Here is a 27227-nt window from a genome sequence, read left to right as displayed (position 1 = left end):
TGTGAGCAAATGGATGGAAAAACATTAACTTTTTAAGGGGATTTTGAGCTTCAGGACCCGTGTCAAACTGTCGTCCTCCACGTTCCTTCAACTATCAGCCAAGAGAATCATATTTCCTATCTTAAAAAAACTAAGCTCAATCAACTGTAAATGGTAATAAACATCAAAACGCTCTGCCCAGTGCTGCCATCAAAAATACTCATTTTATCATGCTTATAACTTCTTACACAGTAAATTTTATGAATCCTGAGCATATTAAAATCAAAATATATTTAGAATTGCACTCATTGCTACACACATTTTGAAATGCATAGTTGGTCCTCATACAATTATCTCACATAGTAGCATGAAGCAAGCTTGCTTCATGCAGATGTAAGAATCAAATGCTTTCGAGTGGCTTTTTGCAAGCATGTGTAGCTCATAAATTTGACATGCATCACTACCTTCTATAAACATGGATTTATTTTGCACATACTATCAGATGTTTAAATTACGAATTATCTGAGACATGCACATAACATTAGTAAAGACGCAGTAGATTGATATCCCCAGAGAATAGAAAGACTGCAGCTGTAAATGACAAGTGAACAGCCTTATGACTCCTCTGGGTGTTAAAAAGAACTACAGAGGACTTGCTACATGTGCTTATCGTTAAGATGTTTTCACATATAATAAGCAACATGTGAGACAACAATTCCGGACATATCATCATGAGAAGGTTTACCTATTCCCTAGTGCTCCTGGACCTGGAAACCAGTCTATGCCTAGCGCAGTTCATCCCCCAACTGCTCGACTTTGAAAACTAAAAGTGAACCAACCTGTTTCTGAACCCACGGGAAGCCAGTCTACCCACAAGGTTAATATCTAAGTTGAAACAGCACTCCTGTGGCAGACATTGAATTGCTCTGGTTCCACAGCACTAGGAAACAGCCCCCTAGGACTCCCTTTAATCAGAGCCTTGACTTCAAACTGGATTTACCAGTCGATAGACAAATACAAGCAATGCCCAATAAAAATAACACTTTTGCTAAGTCATGACTGGATCTACCAGTCGCAAGATGAAAACTACCACCTTCTCATAACTGACATAAAACTGGTTCATGAAGCTGCAGCATAAGCAGTAAAAGCTAAGATTCTGTCCACAGTTAACTCAAGTGGCTGCAGCATAAGCAGTAAAAACTAAGATTCTATCTACAGTTAACTTAATTTATAGGCAGCAGTTTGTAACTCCCTACCTTACAGGTACACCCAAGGTACCTTGTGGTCTGGTTTAGCCCTGCTGCGCTAGGGCTCGCTCTGCAGCCCTCCCTGCCCCAATTCCCACCCGCCCCCACTAGTGCTAAATTTAAAGCCAAAAAACCACACCCCCTCAACCAAAACCAACCACAGACAGCCACAACTACCAATCACCACCTCTCCCCGCCCATTGCCTCACTGTGTCATTAGTTTCTCCTCCACCAATCCCTCCCATAAACATAATACTCTGACAAGTACCACAATATCCTCAAAATGTGAATAATACTATCACCTCTACCTTTTTTGCTCACACCTTATCTTCTCTCCACCTAGAAAAACCTCCCCTACCTAGGCTTCCACCACCCCAAGTCCCATAACAATCACAATAACAATTTCAAATAATACCAAACAACTCATAACTCCCTATGAACCTGACATCCCCTCTCTTAAAAACCATCAACTAAACAGACCATGGACTATCACTTCCAAAACCAGATATTATCATAAAATAATTAACAAAGCCTCAAAATTCATTATCATCATTCAATACAACCTGATTACGGATGGTGACATCCACCCAAACCCAGGCCCTCGCCCACTAAAACTAGCCCCCAGACCTTCACCCCTCCAGCATTTTGATGACAACAAGGCCCCCCAACTCTCTTCTAACTTGCCACCTAAACATTAGGAGTGTAAACAACAAGATCCACAATCTCCATGCCCTTCTAGATCTTTACACACCTGATGTGCTATGTCTTACAGAGACCTGGCTAAAACCAGGAACTAAAGATGATGAAGTTGTCCCACCAGGGTACAACATACTTAGACTTGACCGCAAGACTAAGAAAGGTGGGGGAGTGGCAGTCCTCTATAAAAATACACTGGACTTAACTCTAGCCCTACAACAACCTCCCCCATTCAATAATGCGGAAATTATCATTACCAAATTACAACTTAACAAATGCAAAACATCCCTCCAGGTAATAACTCAACTATCATTGAAGACTTCCTACAATGGTTATCCATCGCATAACCCCCATGAAACAATAGTGGTAGGTGACTTTAATATCCCCCACAACTCATGTAAACCTTCATAGTTACACACAACTCATTACCTCACCCACTAGCACAGACAAAACCAATAACAAAAATAGCATACTCGACTGGATACTTGCAAACTCCCACCCAGACCTGTACAACTCTGGTACCTTCCCAGATGATGTGAGTGGCCACCTACTCACCTACATCATCAAACACAAAACAGACCACCTACAAATCAATTAGAAACAATAAGAACTTCAATGCTACCCTTTTCCTGAACGAACTCAGAGCATGTAATTGGTATATTCTGAAGCATCTTCCATTGGACGATGCTGTAGCCTACTTTAATACCACATTTCTTACCATTCTAGATTCTCACGCTCCCTCTCCCTTAGTACTAAAACTAAACCATCCCCTTGGCTCTCTAAAGAAACCAAAAACAAAATCATTGAAAGAAATAAAGCATGGGACAGATGGCGAAAATCTAAAGACCCACTGGACCAAGTCAAATTCCAATAGTTAAGAAATGATACCAAAAAATCCACACTACTAGACAGACTACTAGACAAAAAGAACTTCGATCACCACCTCCAGCAAAAGCATCAAAACAAACCTCAAAAGTTTTGGGCAGGAATCAACAAACTACTCAACCCAGGTCAGTCTTCCACTCCTATCCCATTAGCCAGCAGCCATAAATCCCCCAAGGTAACCGTAAATGCCTTTAACAGCTTCTTTACAGAAACCATCAAATCACTAGCTAGCAAATTGGCTTCTAACTCCTCCAACCCTGACGCTTCCCCAACCACCACCCCACCCTCCTTTAAAAGTTCCATCCAGTCTCTACTTCTACCATCAGTTCCCTAATTAAAAAACTGAAACCTACGACTCTGGCAGCAGACCTCCTTCCGTCAGAATATCTACAAAAAGCAGCAGACTCCATTGCACTTCCTGTTTCCATTATTATAAACCAGACCTTGACAGAATCCACCACCCCCTCGATCTGGAATATTTCACACATTATTCCCCTCCACAAGGGAGGGAACTCTCTTGAATTATGAAACTATAGACCAATAGCCATACTGTCACCACTGGCCAAAATAATGGAAAAATGTGTTCATAAGCAACTTATGCTCTACCTAACTCAGAATACCCTATAAGCTGACTCTCAGCACGGCTTTAGGCCAAATCACAGCACCACCACAGCCTTCCTATCCTTCTCCAACACCATTAACCACAACCATAATGCTAACAAACTATCCTCAGCCCTCTTTTTAGATCTCTCTAAGGCATTTGACATGGTCAACCATCAATCACTTATCCATACCCTAAGAGCACTCTCACTAACTGATTGTGCAATTAAATGGTTCCGGTCCTACCTCTCCGGCAGACAACAAACTGCACTATGGCAGAACACTCAATCTTCTCATCTTCCCATTACTCTAGGTGTTCCTCACGGGTCCATACTAGGCCCCTTTCTCTTCTCAATCTTCATAAATGATCTACTCACAGTCACTCCCAATGCTACCTGCATTCAATATGCGGATGACTCCACTCTAATCTGTGCAGCCTGCTCCACAGCTGATCTTATGACAATAACTCAACACACTTTTAACATTGTTGAAAAGTGGTTTACCGATCGTCAGCTGATTTTAAACCCTAACAAAACTAAGCTGCTTATTTTCACCCCCACTTGTAAATCCTCTACTCCATTCTTCACTATACAGTCCAACAACAGCACACTAATAACCCCAGACATGTACACCAAACTTCTAGGAGTCACAATTGATAATACCCTAAAATATGACACCCATGTCAATCAAACCATCAAAACGGTTAACAAGAAACTAGGCTCCCTCTTCAGGATCAAACCTTTCCTTACCCCACATGCCAGACTCTCTGTAGCTCGCTCCCATTTATTGTCCACCCTTCTCTATGCCTCCCCCCTATTCACCAACTTTAATAAAACCATTCTTAGCAAACTCGCTTGTTACTATAACCACATTGCAAGATTTGCTACCAGTGCGGCCTATAGGACCCACCACTGCCTTAACTTAAATTAACTAGGATGGCTAGAATGGTCTAGCCAACTGCAATCCAACCAACTAGTTATCACCCACAAAGTACTTAATCACCCAGATAAGACACCTGCACTAAATAAAATTATCTATCCCTACAACAACCTAGAGTCTCTCCGCTTTGCCAATAAACTGCTACTCCAAACTTCCAAAAGCAATAACACGGCTGGAGGTGCCCTATTTGCTAAATCTGTAGGTAAGATTTTGAACTCTCTTCCTCCTGAACTTACAGTCAAACTCTCTCTAATCCAGTTTAAAAAAAGTCTCAAACTATACTATCAGAGACACTCAAAACCTGGATAACACTACCCACTATTAAGAACATCCGCCTAAGTAAAATCTGCCACCGACTTTCTATTTGCACAAGATAGTAATTGCTGACTGTGTACCTGTGTGAAAATGTTAACTTTCAAAAGCTGAAAAGTACAGTTTTGTACCTACCATAAATGTAGATGTTCGAGTGCTAATACAGCTGCAGTCATAACAGATGGGTTTTCCTGCCGTCAGGTGGGTCCTCGGTCGGCCAAATTCCAAAGTCTAGGTCCGGCGTCGGATGTCGTCGCCTCTTCCCTGACGTCAGTGTGACAGGGGTATAAAAGAACCAGCTGACGCCATTTTCTTCAGTTTTTCTTGCCCCAGAAGTCAGGCGCCCCCAGAAGGAAGGCAAAACATAAATTTATGTAATAGTGCAATGCAATATAATCAAAAAACAGTAGTTGCAAGCAAATACACCATAAAAGAATACCCCAATGAGGTTGTATGAGGAGGTGTTAGCCATTAGGCCTGTCCCAAGAGGGGAAGGAGGGAGGGAAACCTGGACTGCAGCTGTATTAGAACTCAAACATCTACATTTATGGTAGGTACAAAACTGTACTATGTTCATCGTGCATACAGCTGCAATCATAACAGATGGGTAGAATCCCAAAGCTAATAAAGGGGTGGTAGTCACTAAGTGGAACTAGGAGGAGCCAGGATGCCCTGCAAGACTGCAGTGGAAAAGCCCGCTCTAGTTTTGGAGTATAATGGTAGGTGATAGTGCTTGGAGAAAGTATGTACAGAACTCCAAGTGGCTGCTTCCAAAATATCTTTGGTAGGAACCCCCCTGAGGAAAGCTGCAGAGGTAGCTGTGGCCCTTGTGGAGTGAGATCTGATGCCTGTAGGTACAGTTTTACCATGAAAAGAGTAACAAAAGCGTATGCAGTGGGCTATCCATTTTGAGATTGTCTGTTTGGAAACAGGCTTCCCTTGAGCACCTGTAGCATAGGACACAAAGAGTTGCTCTGATTTTCTGAAAGGATTTGTTCTGTCCAAATAATAACGGAGCTGTCTGTGTATGTCCAAGGAATGTAGTAGTCTCTCCCCTTTGTTTTGTGGATTAGGGTAAAAGGTAGGTAAGTGGATAGCCTGATTCAAGGCTACCCTGGATACTACCTTTGGCATAAAGGAAGGATTGATTCATAAGGAAACTCTGTCCTGATGGAAAATGATGAAAGGCTGTACAGCCATGAGGGCTTGTAGTTCCGAAACCCTGCGTGCTGAGGTGATAGCCAGAAGGAAGGCTGTTTTCCATGACAAATATTGCAGTTCTGTTGAAGCAGCTGGCTCAAAAGAAGGCAGGGTCAGTTTTTCTAGAATGAAATTGAGGTCCCAAGCAGGTACTGGTTGCTTCCTTGGGGGTTTTATATTCTTAGCCCCTCTGAGGAACTGTCTTAAGAGAGGGTGAGAGAATAAAGGAGGATCAGTGTTGTATTCTGCAGAAATGGCTGAGCATGGATTTTGATGGAGGAGAATGAAAGTCCACTGCTTAGCATCTCAGCTAGGTACTGTAATATTTTAGGTAAATTCAGTATTCTAGGATTCTGACCCTTTTTCTGATTCCAGGCACAAAACTGTTTCCATTTTGCGGAGTAGGCTTTTCTAGTAGAAGGCCTTCTGGTCTCCAAAATGACATCCTGCACCTCCTTGGAGAGTAGGGTCTGTTGTGAATTTAAGGAATCCTCCATGTGGCTAGACTGAGTGTTTTCAGCTGACTGTGAAGAGTTTTGAAGTTGTGCTGAGTCAGTAGAAGAGGCATTAGAGGCAGGATCCATGGTGGGGAATGCGTCAGGCTCCTCAGGAGTGGGTACCAGTGTTGTCTTGGCCAGTCTGGAGCAATGAGAATCATCCTTGGTCTGTCTGCTCTGGCTTTTAATAGAACTTTGGGCAGCAGAGGAAGAGGTAGAAAGGCATAAACTGTCATTGTTGTCCAAATGAAAGAGAGTGTGTCCACTTTCCAGGCCTGTGGATGAAAGGTCCTTGAGCAGAATTTTGTCAATTGGTAATTTCTGTGGGTGGCAAAGAGATCTATGTCTGGCCTTCCCCATGCTTGAATTATCTTTGTAAAAACTTGAGGATGCAACTTCCATTCGTGTGGATCTGTCATATTTCTGCTCAGATTGTCTGCCAGCGTGTTTTCCTTGCCTGGCAGGAACTGTGCTTGAAGTTGGATTTGTAATTCCAGAGCCATGTTCCAAAGAGACATGGCTAGCCTGCATAGGGGGTATGAATGGGTTCCTCCCTGTTTGTTTATGTACCACATCACTGTGGTGTTGTCTGTCCTTATCAACAGCTGGCCTGGATGCAGTAGGTCTTTGAAAGCCATAATAGCATTTATTACTGCTAGCATTTCCTTTTGATTGATGTGTAGGTGCTTTTCTTTTTGTGACCATTTGCCCTGAATGCACCGATCTGTCATGTGCGCCCCCCAGGCGTAGTCCGAGGCATCTGTTGTGATGACTTGATTTGCTTGAGGCTTGCAGAATGGGAGACCTATGTTTCTTTGGCATGCTTGAGCCCACCACAGAAATTCCTTTTGAAGACATGGAATCAGTGGTATAAATGTTTCCAAACTGTGGCTGTGTTGAGACCATAAGTTTTTTAGGTACCATAGAAGTTTCCTCATATGCAGCTTTGCACATGGGATTAGCAGGATGCAAGATGCCATGAATCCCAGAGCCTGCAGGATTTTCCTTGCAGTCAGCCTGGTGAAGGTTGCCAGTTTTCTGAAGTATTGAGTTAGTTGCCCTTGTTTCTCTGGCGTGAGGTAGGCCATCTGGGTGTTTGTATCCAAGCTGGCAGCCAGGAAAATTACTGTTTGAGAGGGTATTAGTCTTGATTTCTTTTTGTTGACTGTGTATCCCAGAGAATTCAACAACATTACCACAGACGCCAGGTGTTTCAGAAGAGTGTGTTTGCTGTCCGCTTGGATCAGGCAGTCGTCCAAATATGGGTATATTGGTATCCCTTGAAGTCTGCAGAAGGCAATTCCTTTTGCCAGGCATTTCGTGAACACTCTGGGCGCAGTAGATAAGCCAAAGGGCAATGCAGAGAATTGATAATGGGTTGAACCTGCAAGAAATCTGAGGTATCTTCTGCAATCTTGTCTGATTGGGACATGCAGGTATGCCTCCTTGAGGTCCAATGTTACCAGCCAAGACTCCTTGCCCAGCATGGGAAGAAGCTGCTGTAATGTGAGCATCTTGAATTTTGTGCAGTAAATATGTGTTTAGGATGGATAGGTCCAAAATAGGTCTCCAATCTTTGCCCTTCCTTGGTACCAGGAATAGTCTGGAATAAAAACCTTGACCCTGTTCTTGTGCAGGTACCTCCTGAATAGCTTTCATGTCCATGAGATCTGAAATTTGTTTTTGTGCCTCTGCCCTTTGATTGTGTGGCAGGTTTGACATGCCTCTCATTTTTGGAAGAGTGTGAAAGTGGAATCTGTAGCCTCTGTCTATAATGTCCAGGATCCATTTGTCTTTTGTAACAATATGCCAATTTTTTGAAAATAATGCCAGTTTTCCGCCTAAAGGTGCTGCCATTTGAGCCTTGCTTGGCATGCAAAGGGGAAAGTCATTGGGTCTGCTTTCTGAATGGCTGTGAACTATCCTCACCACCTCTTGGTGTAGGTGCTTGCCATTGTCTGCCTTTAAATGATCCTTGAGATTGCCCTCTACCCCTCGGGCGCCTGTATCTACCTCTTTGAGGTCTGTCCGTGGCTGGAAAGGACCAATTCTTTGAAGGCCAATTTCTACTGAAACGTGGAGGTTGTACCTGTAGGAAATCTTTCACTGTTTGCATTGATTTTGCCTTTTCCTCCATTTTCTTTAATACCTCCTCAGCTTTAACACCAAACAATACATCTTTTTGAAGAGGTGCATCTAGTAATTTAGCTTTGACATGATCTGGTAAGGTTTGCTCTTTGAGCCAAGCATGTCTACGTATGACTGATCCTGTAACAGCAGCTCTACATGAGGCCTCAAGCATCAAAACCACACTGCAAGGTATGTTTGCCCACTTGCTCTGCACTATGCAACAAATCCTGCAACTCCTTCAAGTCTGGTTGTTCAGGTTGTGACATTTTGCTTTTCAACTGAGATAACAAAAACTGTTGATACTTTTAACATATGGAACTGACAGTTTAATGCCCTCATGGTTAAGGTGGCCGAGGTGTATACCTTTTTCCCCCACCTTTCTAAAGCTCTGGAATCTCTCTCTGAAGGTAATGGATTTTTGGCAGTGGAGGCCTTAATTCCCTTGGGACCTTGTGAAATAGTTTCTGGGTCAGCCGCATGGCTTTTGTATAGGAATTGGTGTGAATCAGGAACCCGGTAATACCCGTCAGGCTTGACTGGAGCTGGAGGTAAAGAATCTGGGTTAAGGCTGGCCTCTGAATACACATCATCTAGTATGTCTAAGACAGGAGGTATAGCCAGAGGCCTGTGCTGAGGGAGCAAGAGGAAATCCCTGAGCCTTTTCTTGGAGTCTGAGTACTCTTGGCCTTCCCAGTAGAAGTGTTCCCTCAAGGTATGCAAGGTTTCCCCAAAAGAGTAATCCTCAGGGGGGGAGACAGAGGGAATGGACTCCTCTGCATCAGAGTCTTCAAAAGGGGAGTATGAATGTGCCTCGTCCTCAGAATGTTCTGAAGTAATGGAGGCCTGGTCTGAGGAAGGGTATTCTTCCTTCACTCTGTGCCTTTTGTCTGAGGGGGGTTGAGAACCCCTAATAAGAGTAAACAAATCCTCAGCCATTTTGAGCATATGCTTTTTAGGCATGGGGCCTTGAGAGGGGCCCTGTGGAGCTTGCCTTTTAGAATGCATGGCTGCTTTAGATTTAGTGTAAGCCTTAATGGAAAAAGAAGAAGAAGGCCTGAAGACACCTTGAGAGGTGGCAAGCCTGTCTAAACTCTGAGTTTCCCCGCCAAGAGTGGCTTCAGTATCTGTAGTCGGGGCGTGGGCCGAAGAGCCTGCGACCTCGGGCACAGAAGACACTGCTAATGAAGTGTCATCGGTAGTCAGGGGCTGCGTAGGCGCCTCGCTGAGAACCGGAGCACCTGTAGTCGGCTTTCGCGTGGTGTCGGTAGAAGTCGCAGACCTCATATGTCTGTCCTTATCTTTGCGTCTTTTACTCAAAACTGGAGTCGGAGTATCCGACGACATAATGTAATTAAACTTTTTGCCAAAATAGTGTTGGGCGAACTCCGCCCGACGCTTAATAGTGCGTCTGTTGAATGTAGCACAAAAACGACAGGCCGAGACGTCGTGGTCTGGGCCTAAGCAAGGAATGCAGAGGGAATGGAAATCCTTATGCGGTATTTGCTTCCCACATGAAATGCAATTATTAACTTTGTCTGACATCGGTCTGAGGCAAGAAAAGTTTCCCCAACGGGGTACTTAGCTTTCAAGAAGTCTTCGGTTGAAAAATATTCATAATTTCAGGAGCTGGCCGACCGGCACTTGCGAACTGCTTCTGCTTCGGGCACCGCGCGGCAAGAAAGACTGAAGAAAATGGCGTTGGCTGGTTCTTTTATACCCCTGTCGCACTGACGTCAGGGAAGAGGTGATGACATCCGACGCCGGACCTAGACTTTGGAATTCGGCCGACCGAGGACCCGCCTGACGGCAGGAAAACCCATCTGTTATGACTGCAGCTGTATGCACGATGAACATCTGGTAAATTCTCTACATGTATCAAGCTACTGGTTGCCTATACAACTTGTGTACCACATTCCTAAAGGCATGTATACTGATTTTGTGTGTTTAAATTACTGTAAACTGAAAATTGTAGGTATGTATCTTGACTTTATGTTTTAATTTAATGTATATATCAAACTGTAGACTTTTTCTCTCATCCTGTATCTCTCACTAACTTTTAACCTGGAGCTTTTTTCCCTGGGCCTCCGCTGAAAATGGACATATATCCAGTTGGACTATCCTGGTAAACAAATGTAAAATAAAAATAAAATTAAATAAATAGAAGGCAGACTGGGGACAGAAATCCAAAACAAGTGGAAGAAACTCCAGTCATGCTTTTTTAATAAATGGAAGGATGGGCTTTCATTCAGAAGGGAAGAATCTACATTATGGGGAGTTTCAGACAAGCTGGATGCTGATATCACCAAATACTTGTTTTCCCTTTCCAGGGAGGCATCAAACTAAGCTGCTGGCTGGTATAAGCGAAAAGTACTTTTGTGCCCCCCACACACAAAAAAAAAACAAACTTACAAAATTTACCACTTACATTTTAAGCAGTTTTCAAAGATGTGGCATTTGGATTTGGATTTGTAGTTTATAGTATATTTCCCTGTAAGGAAAACTGACTGGGGAGAGGACACATGGCAGAATTGCAATTCAGCTGCAGATACACCTAGCTGCAGTAAATTCACTATGGGCACATCTTACTGCACAGACTCTTCCTGCTGTACCCAAGGCATCAGAAATTTAAGTTTGAATGGCTGGGACCTGTTTGAAAGGAACTTGAATGCCTAAATGTACCTGATGTCTCCACGTTTTTGACTTCCTGCTGGATGCAGGACAGGGATCATCTCTGCACTACACCTGCTATCACTAGTTTTCGAGTTCCTGCTGGATGCAGGACAGGGAACATTTCCTCCATGCTCTCCTCTAGTATCGTTGATGCTGGCTCATAGGCAGTCTTGCTAGAGGCACCATCAAACTGTTGATGCCACGTATCCAGAAAAGCAGACAGTTCCTTGCAGTAACCGACTTTTCTCTGAAAAGTCTATTGAAAAGAATGTTAGTAGGGTCTACATTAGAATGAAGAAATCTCACTTACATGAATCCCAAAAGGCCAACACAAACAGCGAACCACATGAACTTCGAACGTCCTTAAGCACGGAATTCAAAATATCGAATTGCCATAGTTGTCCACACCATGTTTAGTGGGGTAAAACGTCAGTAGGAGTTTCCCTTATCTGGTACAGCTGCCTAACGTAAATGTGCAATAGTTACTGACCTTTGGGTTAAGGTGCAGGTTAAGGTAAGTGCATATATATTAATGCATTCATATTTACTTTGTTTGGGTAGGCAGTACATAGCAGGTGGTGAAGTTGGCCATCTATGGCAATTCGATATTTTGAATTTCACACTTAAGGATGTTCGGTGTTCCTGAGGTTCATCCAGCAGGAACTCGAAAACTAGTGATAGCAGGTGTAGTGCAGAGATGATCCCTGTCCTGCATCTAGCAGGAAGTCAAAAACGTGGAGACATCAGGTACATTTAGGCATTCAAGTTCCTTTCAAACAGGTCCCAGCCATTCAAACTTAAATTTCTGATGCCTTGGGTACAGCAGGAAGAGTCTGTATGTGTCAGCCTTTCGGCATTCTAATATAGACACTCTTAGTAGGCTCTATTACTTGTCTTGAGGGTAGATAGCCTTCTGTCTGTTTAAACTCACGAGGGTCCCTAGGCCTACTGTGGTTTTGGAAGAAATTACATTAGATTACATTAAAACTTGCGGAAAGAACCAGAATATCTAAGTAATGTGAGGTGTACTGCACTATTATGTCGACCCCCTCCTGGGACCACAGTATATAAGTAATGTGGGGTGTACAGCACTACTCTCTCTACCCCCTCCTGTGTGGGGTGTACTGCACTACTCTCTCTACCCCATCCTGGGACAGGGTCTGGATCAGGCAGTTATCTGGATATGGGCACATGTGAATGTCCTTGCTTCTACAGTGCATTGTAACTGCAGTAAGGTATTTTGTACAGACCATGGCACCAGTAGTCAATTCAAAGTGCAAGACCTCAAACTTACAAACACAGCTGTGGCCCATGTGAACAGGAATATGCAGGAAGGCATCCTTGAGATCCAAGGTGACCGTAAGTGCTTCTGGGAACAGGAGGAGTAGAACAGAGAGCAAGTTTAGCATGCTGGGCATTGGAACCTGCAGGAATGTGATGGGAAGGCAGTCAGACTAGATTTCTAGCGACTGAAAGTGAAACTCACACTGCAAAGGAGGAGACTAGTAAATTGGAGATCCTGCAGAAGCAGTGCTAAGGGGGAGGAGGTTAAGTAACCAGGTTGTCCAGATAGCCAAAAATCTGAACATCATGGAGTCTGGAAAACGCACTGACTGGGGCAAGCCAGTTCATGAAAACCCTTGGTGCTGCAGGCAAAAAATACAAAGCAGAGCAGAGAACTGATAGTATTAGGGACAAACACAGAACAATAAATACACCCAGAAGACAGGGTGAATAGGAATGTGGAGATAGGCGTCTTTCATGTCCACTGATACCAGAAAGGCTTGAGGAAGTAACAGAAACAGTGACTGGACAGTCAGCATTTTGAAAGAAAGAACTTTGAGAAAGGTGTTGAGAAAGGAGAGCACTAAAATGGGTCTCACCAACAGCTCTCCTTTCTGCAACCAAAAACATCCTTGAGTAGAATAATTTGCCCCTCAGGGACAGAGGAACAGGCTGAACAGCCCCTTGAACTGAAAGTGAAAATGAAGCAGTCAGCAATGAGGGGGCTGAGGCATCCCTAAAAAGAGGAAGGAATCACCAAGTCAAGAAACAACAAGTTTTGGACAACTGAAAGACCCCAAGAGTCTGTGGTGATGTGCTGCCAAATGTGAAAGGACAGAATTAACCTGAGAGAAAGAGACATCTGGCTGAGGGGCAGAGAAGAATGAATGTTAGAGGCAGACTTGTCTGGAAAGGAAGACATATGCCCCCTAGAATACTGAACAGACAACTCAGGAAATATTCATTTGGAAAGTCTCTTAATCTTCAAGGGTTTACCAGGATGCCTACACACAAACGAAGTCTTAGAAGGGTAGTTCCTCTGAAAGTTGGGGATAGGTGAGAAGGAAAATTTGTTTAAGGTCCTACATAACCTTACCTTTACCTTGCAAACTTTTAAAGAGGTCTCCAGCAGCATAGCCTAACAAATTATGGGTGTCCAAGGGACAGTCTAACAACTTGGCCTAAATAACCTCAGAGAGAGACTGCCATCTAAGCCAGAAACACCTCCTAATTACTGACCGTGATGCAGTTGCCATGGAAGAAGCATCATCAGCATTTCATGAAAGGGCAAGTAATCTGTGAAGTAGAACCCACTAAGAAAATGGCACAGGACTTGCTTCAGAATCGGGCAAGTCAGCCAAAATACCCCCAAGCTTAGACAGCAAGGCCAGAATATTCCTGGTCATATGGATCTGGTAATTTATGGCGCTGAAGGCTAAGGTAGCAGAGGTACACACCTTCTTACTAAACTTGACCATAGCCCCACTGTCCTTATCAAAAGGAAAAAGCTTAGAGAAAGGATAAACTTTGAAGGTTTATCAGCAGAAAGAGAAATCACTGCAGGATCAGAAGAGGGATTCTTGTACAAGTTTTTTTGAACCTTAGGGACTTTGTAAAACTGGTCAGTTATTTTAGGAGCAGGGGGCCTGTGGAGCAGAAGTAAAAGTATCAATGAGGGCTTCCAAGACAGAAAGAATTACAGAAGGCCCGGAAGTGTTCATTTGTAAAAGATCATATCATCTTTTCTGGATCTCAGACATTTGGGAACTTTCCCAATGAAAATTCTCTATCATTTTTACAATGGTGACCCCAGAGGACAGCTCCTCAATAGGAGAATCAGGAGAGAGATAGTATCATTCTCATCTGATCCCAAGGCAGGAGGGGTATGGATCGGGAATCCTCCCCAAAATCCAGCTATTCCTCTTCATCAGAAGAATCAGAAGCTCAGAGTCTCGTGAAAGTGAAGGTGACAGGGGAGGGCATAGGGAAACCCTTTCAGGGTTTTAAGGCCATGAGGGCCTTAAAAAGACCCTGAATGAAACCCTGACACTCCTTTGTAACAGGGGCCACATGTCTGGTGTCTTGCTTTGTCTTAAGAAGAACCCTGTCTAACCTTAATAAGGGAACCAGGAACTTCCTCCCTTATTAGATTCTCAGGAATCCCTCCAGGCTCTTCAGATACAGTTAGCTGCAGTTCACCCTTTTCACCTACAGCAGACATAGGCTCAGCCTTAGCAGACAAGCGAATAGCAAGACTTGTGTCGACCTTCAACAGGGTTGTAAAAGTGGAAGCAGGTGTTGGGACCAGATGGAAACGTTCAGCAGATGGAAACGTTCAGCAGAGGCTGGACAGTGGAAGTCTCTAAACAGACCTTAATGGACTTCTTTTTGGTAAGTGGCTGAATATCTGGGTGGACAGTCAGAAACCATGGTTTCCCTGTGCTAATAACTTCAGAAGCTGGTTTCCAAATACACAGACAAAGATGACAGATGGTTGGGCAGGGTCCTGGGTACAAAGGCCTGGCAAACATCTCTCTGCATGTGGATCGTGGTCTGCACCTAAACAGAAAAGGAACTTTTTGTGTCTATCTTTATTGGGAAACTGCATCCCACACTCACATGTTCCCTTTCTGGATGACATGTAAAACAAGTAACCTATAAAGAACAGCCCCCGATGCCTTACCTATCTGTCCTTGGCTAGGTAGTGGAGACAACATAGCTTACAGACTAAATTCAAAAAACACCATTTGGACTGGCAGCAGAGGTTCTAAGGATATGGTGCTTATACATCACATATTAACTTGTGTATCAGATGCAGGACATATGGCACTTGTAAGGGCCTACGGCTTTGTTATGCTGGATGGATGCACACCTATCCTTGTCTGGATATCCTTTTTATAAGGAATACTGCAACAATGATAAGGAAGGACATCCCCATCCTATCCTTTGCAGTAGTGCAACAGTGATCCAAAGGGTGAGCATGAAGTGCATCTGGAAAAAGTAAACAAATGTCTTACAACACAATGACACCAACAAAAATCTCAGTTACTGTCTTCATCTGATGCCTGACAGCTGCAAGGAATTCTGGTCCCTCTAAATGACAGAAACGTCTATCAAATAAGGAGAAGTCTGGTACAGCTAAATGAACACCAACTTTGTCCTTTACAAAATAAAAAAGGTAAGAACAACTCAACCTGACTGTGAAGGTCTTGTGACAGAAGTAGCAATTAGATTGAATAAGGTGACACTTCTTTCCTTGCAATTACACCTGGAGATAGTCACCTTAAATGTATGTATGCATGCTACATAAAGAAAAAGGAGGTGTTCAGCACAGCACACACTGGACTATCAATGCAGTACATTGAGCTTTTTCATTCTAAAGCTAATACCGTCTCAGTGTTAAGGATCAAGATAGAACGAGGTAAATCCATTAAGACTGGACTTAATTTCTTCAAGACCTGTTTGCATACCACATGAATTTTACTAAGTCACATTATCACACCATAATTCTTGGATAAGCCTTTAAAGTATACAGTAGGTTTTATTAAGTTGACATACAAATATAAAAATAATTTATCTTGCTTCTTGTCAGCAGGTTTGTTTCCAGCTACTGAAGTAACATCAAGTCTGTTCCACTAACATATTTTGCAACAGATACTTCGAAACTTCAGATATTTCAAACTTGGTATTCTTTCCAAAAGTAAACTCTGCTCTACATAGTTTTCAACAGTTAATAGCAGATATTTTTGGTACAGTGCCATGTGAACAATATGGCGGTGTTAATGATGCATGGAGCTTTCTGGAAAGTATCCCAGAGGTCCATTACTGAATTTAGAGCTCTTGGCAATCCTGACAAAACTCCATAAACCAAAGAACAGATTTCACACATTACAGCAACAGCCTGACATTCTCAAAACTGCTAAAAAAAAGGAAAACTGTTTCAGCAGCACAAACAAGAAATTGATAAAACAGCAAGTTCTTTATTGAAAGTAGACCCATCAGATTTTTTTTTAACAAGCAGGCTTTTCCCACTGTGATCTACAAACTAATACAGTAGAGAGGCAATTATCCGGACTAATTCCCCCCTTGGGTAGTTCAGATAATCAAACTGTTCGGATAATCAAACATATAAAAGAACCGGATAAAAAACATTTAAAACTGTGGTTTTTTCGGCATGCAGGAATACACTTTTCAACCATTCAGAGACTCCAGTGGACAATAAAGAATACTTTCACACATGAGCTGGATACAAGATCAAAAAACATGCTCAAGTGAATACGTACAATGCTTACATATTCAGACTTCATGATTTTTTCCTACCCGAAAGCTAGGGAAGGCCAGTTCTGATAACTGACTTTTCGGATAATCGGCGTTTGGATAATCGACTCTCTACTGTACAACCAACTTCAAGGTTACAAAACCTCAGGGAAAGGTAAATGTTGACAGTCCATGCCTGACTAATTTAACAGACTCATCAGATCATGACTGACAAGTGATATTATCAATCCTACAACTACCTTATATAAGCTCAGCTTTCCTATCTTTCACTGAGCTAAAGTTAATTGATGAGGTTGGCGAACTGTTTAACAAATTCAAAACCTGCTATAACACAAAAAAATTATGGATAACTGCAAAAGGAAGGACGTCAAAAACAATGCAGCCGAAAAATCAAACAGAGGTCACTGTACCAGTAGTATTTCAGAAAATGTCATCCGTGGAGAAAATGGTCACATTTTTGTAATGACACAGAACATTAAATTCTCTCAAAGTAATTGTTTAGCATGACACTTTGAAATTAGTGGCTAGACAGGGAAACGGCCACATACCTACACAGTAGCATGCCCTTTCTAATGATCAAAAGCAAAAACTAAATGATGTGCTTGTGAAATAATGAAGACAATCAGGAAAGCTGATGACATGTGACTCATACGTGAATGAATGAAGGCATACAAGAGTTTTCCAATGTTGTACCACACAATGAAATTGGGACGAGCTTTTATTTTATCAATGAAACATTGTTACAGGCTGAATAACTTACAGGATGTTGCATGATGTAATGCTGGTGTGGCATCCAAGAAGGACTCTGCATCTGTGAACACAATTTTGAACAAGTTTGTTATTCACTAACAAAATCTCTAGAGAAAACTAACTACTCAGTTGATATACTAATGCAGTCAATGTTTAAACACTGAATGTACCATCACATTTCCTAGACCTTTTGAGGGGATTAGCAGACCATAAGCAAACACTACAGCTGCCAGAAAATTCTGGGTAATGATAGACTTCTGGTAGGATACAGGGAGATATTTTTCATGGAGTGCACTATAAGAGAAATCCTCACTAAAATCACGCAGCAGTTTATTTTGTAAAGATAAGTAACTTTTCATTTCTTCCCCAATATCAGCTGCATTTTACAGAAGCATCGCTGTAACTAATAACCAGTAAGCATACCACCCTCTCGAATGTTGAAAAGCTGTATTATTCTCCTTTACAGATTTTGCACTACAGCAAGTATTGAAAAAATATACTCACTCGTGAAATCTACATCCATTTTCACAAAGGACAACTACAGTGCTAAAGCCGCAGTGCATAACTGCCAAAAAGGTTTTCTTATCGACAGTCGGCACCATGACGCACTTTGTCACCCAAGTAAAGCAATAAGAGTAGGAAACCCCCTTCAGCTCTGTGACACAGACCCCTGGCTATGACCCAAGCAATGCAGATTTAACTAATGGCTTAGGTACCGGAAGGAGTAAAGCAAGAAGGGTAAGTGTCAGGAGAGGTGAGGAACTGTGGGAGGCAGCTACTGAAGCAGTATGGCTCTTGCAGCACTTAAGGCCGGAAACATCCTCTAGTGCAAGTGAAGGCATATGATGGCCCTTCTTCAGTAGTCGCCTAAGAATTAAGACTGTAGCCACAGTATGGACAGAGTTAGGTGTACAGTAAGGGTACCCTCATGTGAATAAAGACCTACTGACTGTTGACACTCATCAAAAGGGGAGCAATATGGCTGACTACCTATTATCCCTGCCATGTAACAAATGAGAAGGTACAGCCCTCACCTCAGCAGACGAATAAATGAGTTGTCTTTTATTATTGGGGCGGAGAGGATAGGTCACTAGGAGGCTGGCAAGACATGCCTAATGGATAGTGATGAAAAAGGAAAACAAATGTAGAAAGAATAAAGGCATGTCTCCCCAAAGCTCTACAACTACCCCTGCAAGCAAGAAGCATATGATGGAAATTGCATCTCTGCTATCCTATCCCCCTCACTCCTAGAAGATTAACTAGTGACGGTAACCTCAGTGAGACCTCTCAAAAGCTAAAAATATTCACAGACACTCAAGTACTGATAGCATATCCAAGGTGCAGATCATGCTGTTTAAAACTGTACTCTGTTATGACTGACATGCTGCTGCCCACCGTGACACAAACACTGTATGGCACTTTACTCTAAATAACACCTCCCTTAGGGATACTACAACCCCGCCTACCTCATCTGAGTGGGATTATACCTCCCAAAGTACAATGTCCAATGACTGCTGCTTGCAGTGAAGTTACCTACAGTTTTCACAGTGTCAATCTCCTCATTTTCTCATAGGCTGGTACTAGGCTATCAGGCCTAGGGCCTATACAGGCCTAGCCAAACAATTCCCCGGATATTTCTTCCCACAATATTTACTTCCCTGGACCCCTGTCTGGCAGGGCGACTGACATGATCCCCGGGGTGAAATTCCTATCTCCCATCCAAACGTCAAGGTTCCTTTTGAAGAGGGCCAAGGAGGTGCTCTGCTTGACATGTATGGGCAGTCTATTCCAGAGTATGGGGAGTCTCTGGGTCAGGAGCCTATCCCTCCAACATGTTTTGTTCATTGTGATGACAAGGTTTAGATCCCTGGAGCGTGTGGCTCTGAGGGATTGGGATTTCTTTAAGTGGAGTATGTCCAACAGCTCAGGGTTTGACATTGCCTTGTATGTTAAGCATAGATCACCTCTGAGTAGACAATATGCCACAGAGTATAGCTGGAGTTTTTTTAGACAATCAGCATAGGGCATCTGCTTTAGGCCTGTGATTCTTTTAGTGAGGTATTTCTGTGGCCTTTCCAGCTGTTGCAGATGTTTTGTGAGGTACATATCAAACGGGGCGTTGTATTCTATAATGGGTCTAATGAGGGATGAGTACAGTGGCACAATAACCTACTTTTTTCTGGATGAAAAGCCCTTAGTGATGAGGTGTGCCACACAGAAGGATTTCCGGACTGTTGTGGCATTGTGGTTATCGAAGGTGAGACCACTGTCCACCTGTGTCCCTAAGTCTCTCATCACACTTTTGGTGTTTAGTGTACTGCCACCTATGTGGTAATTCATGGGTACATGTTTTTTTCCCAAAGGGGATAACTATACATTTCTTGGCATTAAGCTTGAGCCCATGGCTCTGGCACCAAGCATCTATTTCTGTAAGGCCCTTTTGTACAATATCCACATAATTTGGAGATTCAACAATGGCTCCCAGTTTGCAGTCATCTGCGAACTTTGTTAGCCAGAGTCCCTTAGTGTTGGCCTGTACTTCAGAGAAGTAAATGCTAAACAAGAGTGGCCCCAGGACTGATCCCCTGAGGTACTCCACTTGTCACCTGTCTGGAGCTGGATTTGGAGTCGGCTACTTTTACAGTCTGGGCTCTGTCAGTAAGCCAGTTGGCAACCAATCGAGTGAAGTAGGGATTTATGCCCAGCTTAGTAAGTTTATCTATGATTCCAGAGTGGAGGATGGTGTTGAAGGCCTTCGCAAGGCCCAGATAGTCTGTGTGGACCGCCTTACCCTCATCCACAGCTCTGGAGACTGATTCGAAGAAGTCAATCAGGTTCAGGAGACAAGATCGGCCCTTCACAAACCCAAACTGGGTGGAGTCCAGTGTTTGAAGGTTGCCGATGTCTTTGTTTATAAGTTCCATGATAATGCGTTCCATGCCTTTGCAGATCAGGCTCATCAGACTGATGAGACGGTAGTTCCCGGGATTCAAGGTGGATCTCCCCTTGTGGAGTGGGATAACTGTAGCTGTGCGCCACTCAGTGGGCATGAAGCTTGAGGTGAGGCTATGATTAAACATGACACTTAGGTGAGGTGCCAGTTAATTTTGTAGTTCGTGTAGTACACAGCCCAGGATGTCATCTGGTCCCATGGATGTTGCATTCCTAGCGTTGGAGAGTGCGGTTTCTACCTGTGTGGCCGTGACTACTGGAATTTGGCAATCTTTTGGCATTGAGATGAGCCCTTTAGGGGATGAGAGGGGGGTGAAGTTGGCACTAAATCGACCTGCCAGGATATTGGCAATATCCTTGGGATGAGTATATTTAATGCCATTCTGTTGTAGCTCAGAGCAGATGTGAGCATTGCCATTTAGATTCTTGACATAACTATAGAATGCCTTGTGGTTGTCTTTGGAATATTTGGCAATTTTATTTTCGTAACTAGCTTTGGAGGATTTTATGAGGGATCTCAGCTTCTTACTGAGGCTAGTAAGGGAGTTTTTTGCATCTTGGGATTTTCCTCTTTCCTGCAACACTTTCTTCCTTCTGTTGTATAGTTTGTTTATGGCAGGGGACCACCAGATTGGCTACCTTTTTCTGGAGGACAGCGTCTTGGTTCAATTTGGGATGGCACGATTCATGCTCGAGTGGATGTGCTTGCACAGTGCCTTAGTGTAGGATTCAGCAGTCGAACTTTCAGCTCCCTTCTGTATGGGTGCCATGAAGTTTATAACTTCTGACTTAAGTAGCATGAAGCTGGCTTTGGAGAAGTTTTTTATGGAGGTTTCCTTACTGGAGGGTGGGGGTGGGATGTGGATGTCAAGGGTGATTTGCTTATGGTCAGACCTGACCAATGAGGGGGTGACCACTGGTGTGGAGCATCTATCTTCCATGTTGGTAATGACCAGGTCTAGGATATTGGAGCCCATGGTGGGACCATGGATTAGCTTATCCAGGGTGTTGGAATTTATGAATTCCAAGAACCGTTGGTAAAAGGTGTTGGTACCCGAGTAGTTTTCCCAGTTAATGACAGGGTAGTTAAAATCACCAAGTATTAGGGTGTTTGGTTGTATCTTAATATTTTCCAGTATGTTTAGAAAGGTGTAGTGAGAATCTTGGGGCATGGTGGGGGATTTGTAGCAAGCTACACTTTGGAATGCAGTCTTACCTAGTGTTAGTTGCACCTAGAGAATTTCAGATGCATTGTGGTGGGCAACTAGCCTGGAGATGTGAATATCCCTGGTGAATATGGACACTCTGGGAACACAAACAAGGCAAGAAACTAAATAAATCCAAAAACAGGTTCGAAAAACCAGCAACACAGTCCGAGAAGAGTCAAATAACACTATTTATTCCACTGTTTAAAGCGCTTTTCTTCAGCCTGATAGCAAACTTCTTCAGTTTCTGAAGAAGTTTGCTATCAGGCTGACGAAAAGCGCTTTAAACAGTGGAATAAATAGTGTTATTTGACTCTTCTCGGACTGTGTTGCTGGTTTTTCAAACCTGTTTATGGACACTCCTCCACCTTTACTGTTTTAGTCTTGGTTTGGTGGCCTCTGCAGTCCTTGTAACATCCTAGAATGCAGTATGCGACCATGTGATACAAAAACAAACAAGAGGTTCACAAGGATCAAGACAGCAGTACTAGCAAAACATCATGCTACAACTTCCAAAAGAATGCACAACTTTTAACTGATACACCTTTGTTCTACACTGAAAGCCACTGTCAAGGCAAATGCAAAAGTTTTAATCTGTAGTGGAAATTAGCCAAGGGACAGGGTGGTATTTCACAAGTGCAGGCTTGCAGTTTCCACCTACATCATTATACAACTCTGATCATACTGCTTCACTAAATTCATTAAATGGCATGACTCTGGCTGCCCATGACCAAATCTCCTTGTGCCAAAGAACATCAAAGTATATTTTATCTTTTATCAAACAGTGGTGCATCTTACATAGGTGAATGGCCCACCACGCAAGAGTACTGAAAAGTCCAGGTGTTCTGCTACATTCCCTAATAACATTTGCCCTCCTAGGGCCATAATTAAATAACGTAACAGATGTGTGAGCACTCACCTTATCAAAAGTACAGTTGTGTACACTTACCATAAATGTAGATGTTCGAGTGTACTCACTGTTGCAGTCATTACATTTGGGTTACCTGCTTTGCAGTAGCCCTCAGTCAGCCTGAATAACCAAGTCTTGGGTCCTGCATCAGTTGCTGTCCCTTCTTCCATGACGTCAGGTCGTCAGGGGTATAAAACATGCAGCCAACGCCATTACATCAGTTTTTCTTGCCCCAGGTGTTAGGTGCCCCCCCTAATGGGAAGCAATTAAATCTATAAATACAAGGATATACCTCCAACAGAAAAGCAAATACAGCATAAAGCTTTTAGAGCATAGTAAGTGAGAGTAGAGATATAGCCAAAGGAAGAAATGGGTGCTGGAGGGAGGGTAACCAGGACTGCAACAGTGAATACACTCAAACATCAACATTTATGGTAAGTGGACACAACTGTACTATGTTCTTCGTGTTTCTCTGTTGCAGTCATTACACTTGGGTAGATTCCCAAAGCTAAGGGTGGGAGGAGGAATTTAAATAGAATTAGGACCAGCTATAAGGCCCTGCAAGACTGCAGTGGCAAAACCAGCCCTGGATTTAGAGAAAATTGGCAAATGGTTATGCTTGGTGAAAGTATGTACAGAACTCCAGGTAGCAGCTTCTAAGATGTCCCTAGTAGGGACTCCTCTGAGAAAGGCTGTACAGGTGGATGCAGCCCTGGTTGAATGGGGTCTGATGCTCTGTGGGATAGGTTTTCCATGGTGCTTATAGCAGAAATGAATGCAGTGGCCTATCCATTTTGAAATGGTTTGTTTTGAAATAGCTTTCCCCTCTGTCCCTGCAGCAAATGCCACCAGTAGTTGTTGTTCAGCTTTCCTTTGAGGTTTAGTCCTGTCCAAGTAGAATCTAAGCTGTATGTGCACATCTAAAGAGTGCAGTATCTGTTCCCCTTTTTTCTGTGGGTTAGAAAAAAAGGTAGGCAAATGAATGGACTGATAGTCACACTGGATACCACTTTGGGCATGAAGGAGGGATTGGTTCTGAGGGACACCCTGTCCGCATGAAAGATGATGAAAGATTCCACTGCCATAAGGGCCTGTAATTCAGATAACCTTCTTGCAGAAGTGATTGCCAAAAGGAAAGCTGTTTTCCAGGAAAGAAATTTTAAATCTGCAGTAGCAGCTGGCTCGAAGGGAGGAAGAGTGAGTTTCTCCAAGACAAAGTTAAGATCCCAGGCTGGAAATGGAGCACTCCTGGGCAGCCTTAGACTTTTGGCCCCTCTGAGGAACTGCTTGAGCAGGGAGGCTCTGTGCTATCATGAGATGAAATGGCTGAGGCATGAATTTTGATGGAGGAAAAAGACAAGCCCTTATGAAGCATCTCAGTTAAGTATTGTAGAATCTGATGTAAATTGGGCACTGCTGCGTTCATTCCTTGAGACTGGTTCCACGCATAGAATCTTTTCCATTTTGCAACATAAGATTTTCTAGTACTAGGCCCCCTTGCCTCTAAAATGATATCCATCACTGATTTACTGAGGAATGGTAAAGGAGAGATTAAGTAATTAACCAGACTGCTAGGTTCAGGGTTTTCAGTTGAGGGTGCAGAATCATGTTCTCCTGCTGAGACAACAGGGAAGGAGTCTTGAGGCAGGTGCCATGGAGTCAAGCGTGACACACTGTGCAAGAGTGGGTACCAGTATTGGTGAGGCCAGTCTGGTGCAATTAAAATTGTCCTTGGCTTGTCCTGTGTGATCTTTAGTAGTACCTTGCAAAGCAGAGGCAGAGGAGGAAAGGCATAAACTGATAGGATTTTCCAGCTGAAGGATACAGCATCCACTTTCCAAACTTGCTTGTGGGGAATCCTTGTGCAAAATTTGTCCAGTTGATGGTTCTGGGGGGAGGCAAACAGGTCCATATCTGGACTTCCCCATTTGCTTGTCAACATGTTGAAAATCCTTGGTTCCAGTTTCCATTCGTGTGGGTCCATGAGGTTTCTGCTTAGTCCATCTGCCAGTGTATTCAGTTTTCCTGGCAGAAATTGAGTTTGCAGATTCACTTGGTAGCTCAAGGCTGTGTTCCACAATGCCATGGCTAGTCTGCAGAGGGGTTAAGAATGTGTACCTCCCTGCTTGTTTATGTACCACATGACAGTGATGTTGTCTGTCTTTACCATTAGTTGTCCTGGAAGAATGTGGTCCTTGATGGCTGTCAGGGCATTCTGTACAGCTAACATTTCCTTTTGATTTATGTGCAGGTGCATTTGAATTGGGTTCCATTTGCCCTGAATGCACTTCCCTGCCAGGTGAGCCCCCCATGCATAGTCTGATGTGTCTGTTGTTAAGATTTGTTTGGCAGGGGGCAATGTGAATGGTAGTCCCCTGTTTTGGTGGCAGGCCTCTGCCCACCAAAGGAACTCTAGGCGTAAGCAGGTGTAGGCAAGGTATGACAGGAATCCTTGCTTCCAGATCCTGTGAATGTTGACACCATAGGCTTTTGAGATACCATTGTAGTTTCCTCATATACAGCCTTGCATATGGAATTAGAAGAATGCATGAGGCCATGAACCCCAAGGCTTGCAGTATTTGCCTTGCAGATAGCTGGGTTTTTGTGACCACTTGTTTGGAGTAAGTTGTCAAATGTATCCATTTCTCTGGTGTGAGGAAAGCCATCTGGGAAGTTGTATTCAAGCTTGCTCCCAGGAATATAATTTGTTGACAGGGTACCAAGTGGGATTTATTTTCATTCATGGGGAACCCCAGACAAGTCAGTACCCTTTGAACAAAGGCCAGATGATTGAAGCAAATGTCCTTGGCTTTCTGCCTGAATTAGACAATCGTCCAGTTATGGGTATATTTGAATATTTCTTTGCCTGCAAAATGCAATGACTGGAGATAGGCAGTTTGTGAATACCAGTCAGCATTTTGAATTTTGGAATCACCAGAAAGGTGTTTAGAATGGAAAGGTCCAAGATAGGATGCCATGTATTGCCTTTTCTGGGTACCAGGAAAAGTCTAGAATAGAAACCTTGTCCCTTTTCCTCTTCTGGTACCAACTGAATAGCCCCCATGTTTAAGAGAGAGAGTACCTGATTTTGGGCCTCTGCCAACTAATTTGGGGGTAGATCTGGCCACCTGCTTGGTGTTGGTAATGTGTGGAAATGAAAGCTGTATCCTTGGGACACTATATTTAGAACTCATTTGTCCTGGGTAATGAGTTCCCAGTTTTTGGCCTGCAGACCAATCTTTCCGCCTAAAGGAGCATTCAGTTGGGAAGTGCTTGGAAGTCTTAAAAACAAGCCATTGAGACGGTTTTCCATAGTCTTGCTGCTCCCAGGTTTGGGTGTGGAAACCCCCCACTGCCTAGTCTTGTGTGTCCCTTGGGACTGAAACCTGGGGTTTCTGCTGTATCTGGGTTTGGCTTGAGAAGACTTGGAAGGGGCTGGAAAGGACCAATTTTTAGAGGGCCAGTGCCTACTAAATCTAGGAGGCTGAACTTGTAAGAAATCTTTAACAGTTTGCAAAGATTTAGCTTTATCTTCCATCTTTTTAAGAACTTCCTCAGTCTTGTTGCCAAACAGGCGGTCCTGATTTAAGGGAGCATCCAACAATTTAGCTTTAACGTGATCTGGCAAAGATTGCTCCTTAAGCCAAGAATGCCTTCTGAGCACAGACCCAGTAACAGCAGCCCTGCAAGAGGCCTCTAATGAATCAAATCCACATTGCAAAGTATGTTTTCCAACCTGTTCAGCAGAATGCATTAAATCCTGTAATTCTTTATTTTCACCACAGTCAGGCATTAACATCCTTTTCTGTTTAAGCAATCCAGTAACATGTTGTTGATATTTTAACATATGAAACTGGCAGTTTAAAGCCCTAATGGCCAAGGTTGCAGAAGTGTAAACTTTCTTACCCCATCTATCCAGCACCATGTAGTCTCTATCAGAAGGGGTAGGATTTTTAGCAGTAGAAGCCTTAATGCCCTAGGGTCCCTGTGAAACAGTCTCTGGATCCGCAATAGGATTTTAAAAAGGAACTTGTGTGAATCAGAAACCCTGTAATATCTGTCAGGTTTTCTGGGAGCAGGAGGCAAAGAACCAGGGGCCAAACTAGATTCCGAAAAGGCATCATCAACAATGTCTAGTACAGGAGGTATAGCTAAAGGCCTATGCTGAGGCAGGAGTAAGAAATCAGAAAAATCCTGGCTTTCCCAGTGGAAATGCTCCCTTAAGAGTATGTAAGGTTTCACTAAAAGAAAAATCCTCTGGAGGGGAAGCAGAGGGAATAGAGTCCTCTGCATCAGAATCCTCATAAGTAGATAAGGGTAAATCCAGATCATCAGAAGAATCAGAAAAATCAGAATCCTGTTCAGAAGATTCATAAACAACTTCAGCTCTAGGTCTCTTAGAAGGGGGAGGTTGGCTTCCCCTGATTAGAGTTATAAGATCTTCAGCCATTCTTATCATTTGTTTTTTAGGCATAGAAGGCCGAGCATGCAGCCTGGGTGTCGGTTTCTTAGGCACGGTTTGAGATTTTGGCCTAAATGAAGAAGGTGTTGATTTAATATGCAAGTCCGTAGGCCTGAATACACCCTCAGAAGCCGGTGCCTACACAGCGGCTCTGGACCCATCCAAGGTAGAGACATCTGCAGGTTCCACAGTTGAAGCATCTCGCGGCATACCGGACTCCGAATGAGTCTC

At 43.3% G+C, this 27227-nt stretch overlaps 1 protein-coding gene across 14 annotated transcripts in view; it reads right to left on the bottom strand.

Annotated features, from left to right (window-relative positions):
- Window positions 1-27227, bottom strand: part of RBMS1 (RNA binding motif single stranded interacting protein 1) — a 1922565-nt gene that overhangs the window by 228860 nt on the left and 1666478 nt on the right. For all 14 annotated transcript variants that reach the window (XM_044074729.1, XM_044074739.1, XM_044074730.1 and 11 more), the window contains one exon: window positions 17478-17528. In XM_044074729.1, the coding sequence (XP_043930664.1) occupies window positions 17478-17528 (51 nt within the window). The remainder of the gene's footprint in view (window positions 1-17477; window positions 17529-27227) is intronic.

The sequence above is a fragment of the Protopterus annectens genome, chromosome 6.part0, assembly GCF_019279795.1.
Source record: "Protopterus annectens isolate FY-2018-M chromosome 6.part0, PAN1.0, whole genome shotgun sequence".
Classification (NCBI taxonomy): domain Eukaryota; kingdom Metazoa; phylum Chordata; order Ceratodontiformes; family Protopteridae; genus Protopterus; species Protopterus annectens.
The sequence above is the reverse complement of the archived record's forward strand: the minus strand, read 5'-3'. Positions and strand labels throughout refer to the sequence as shown.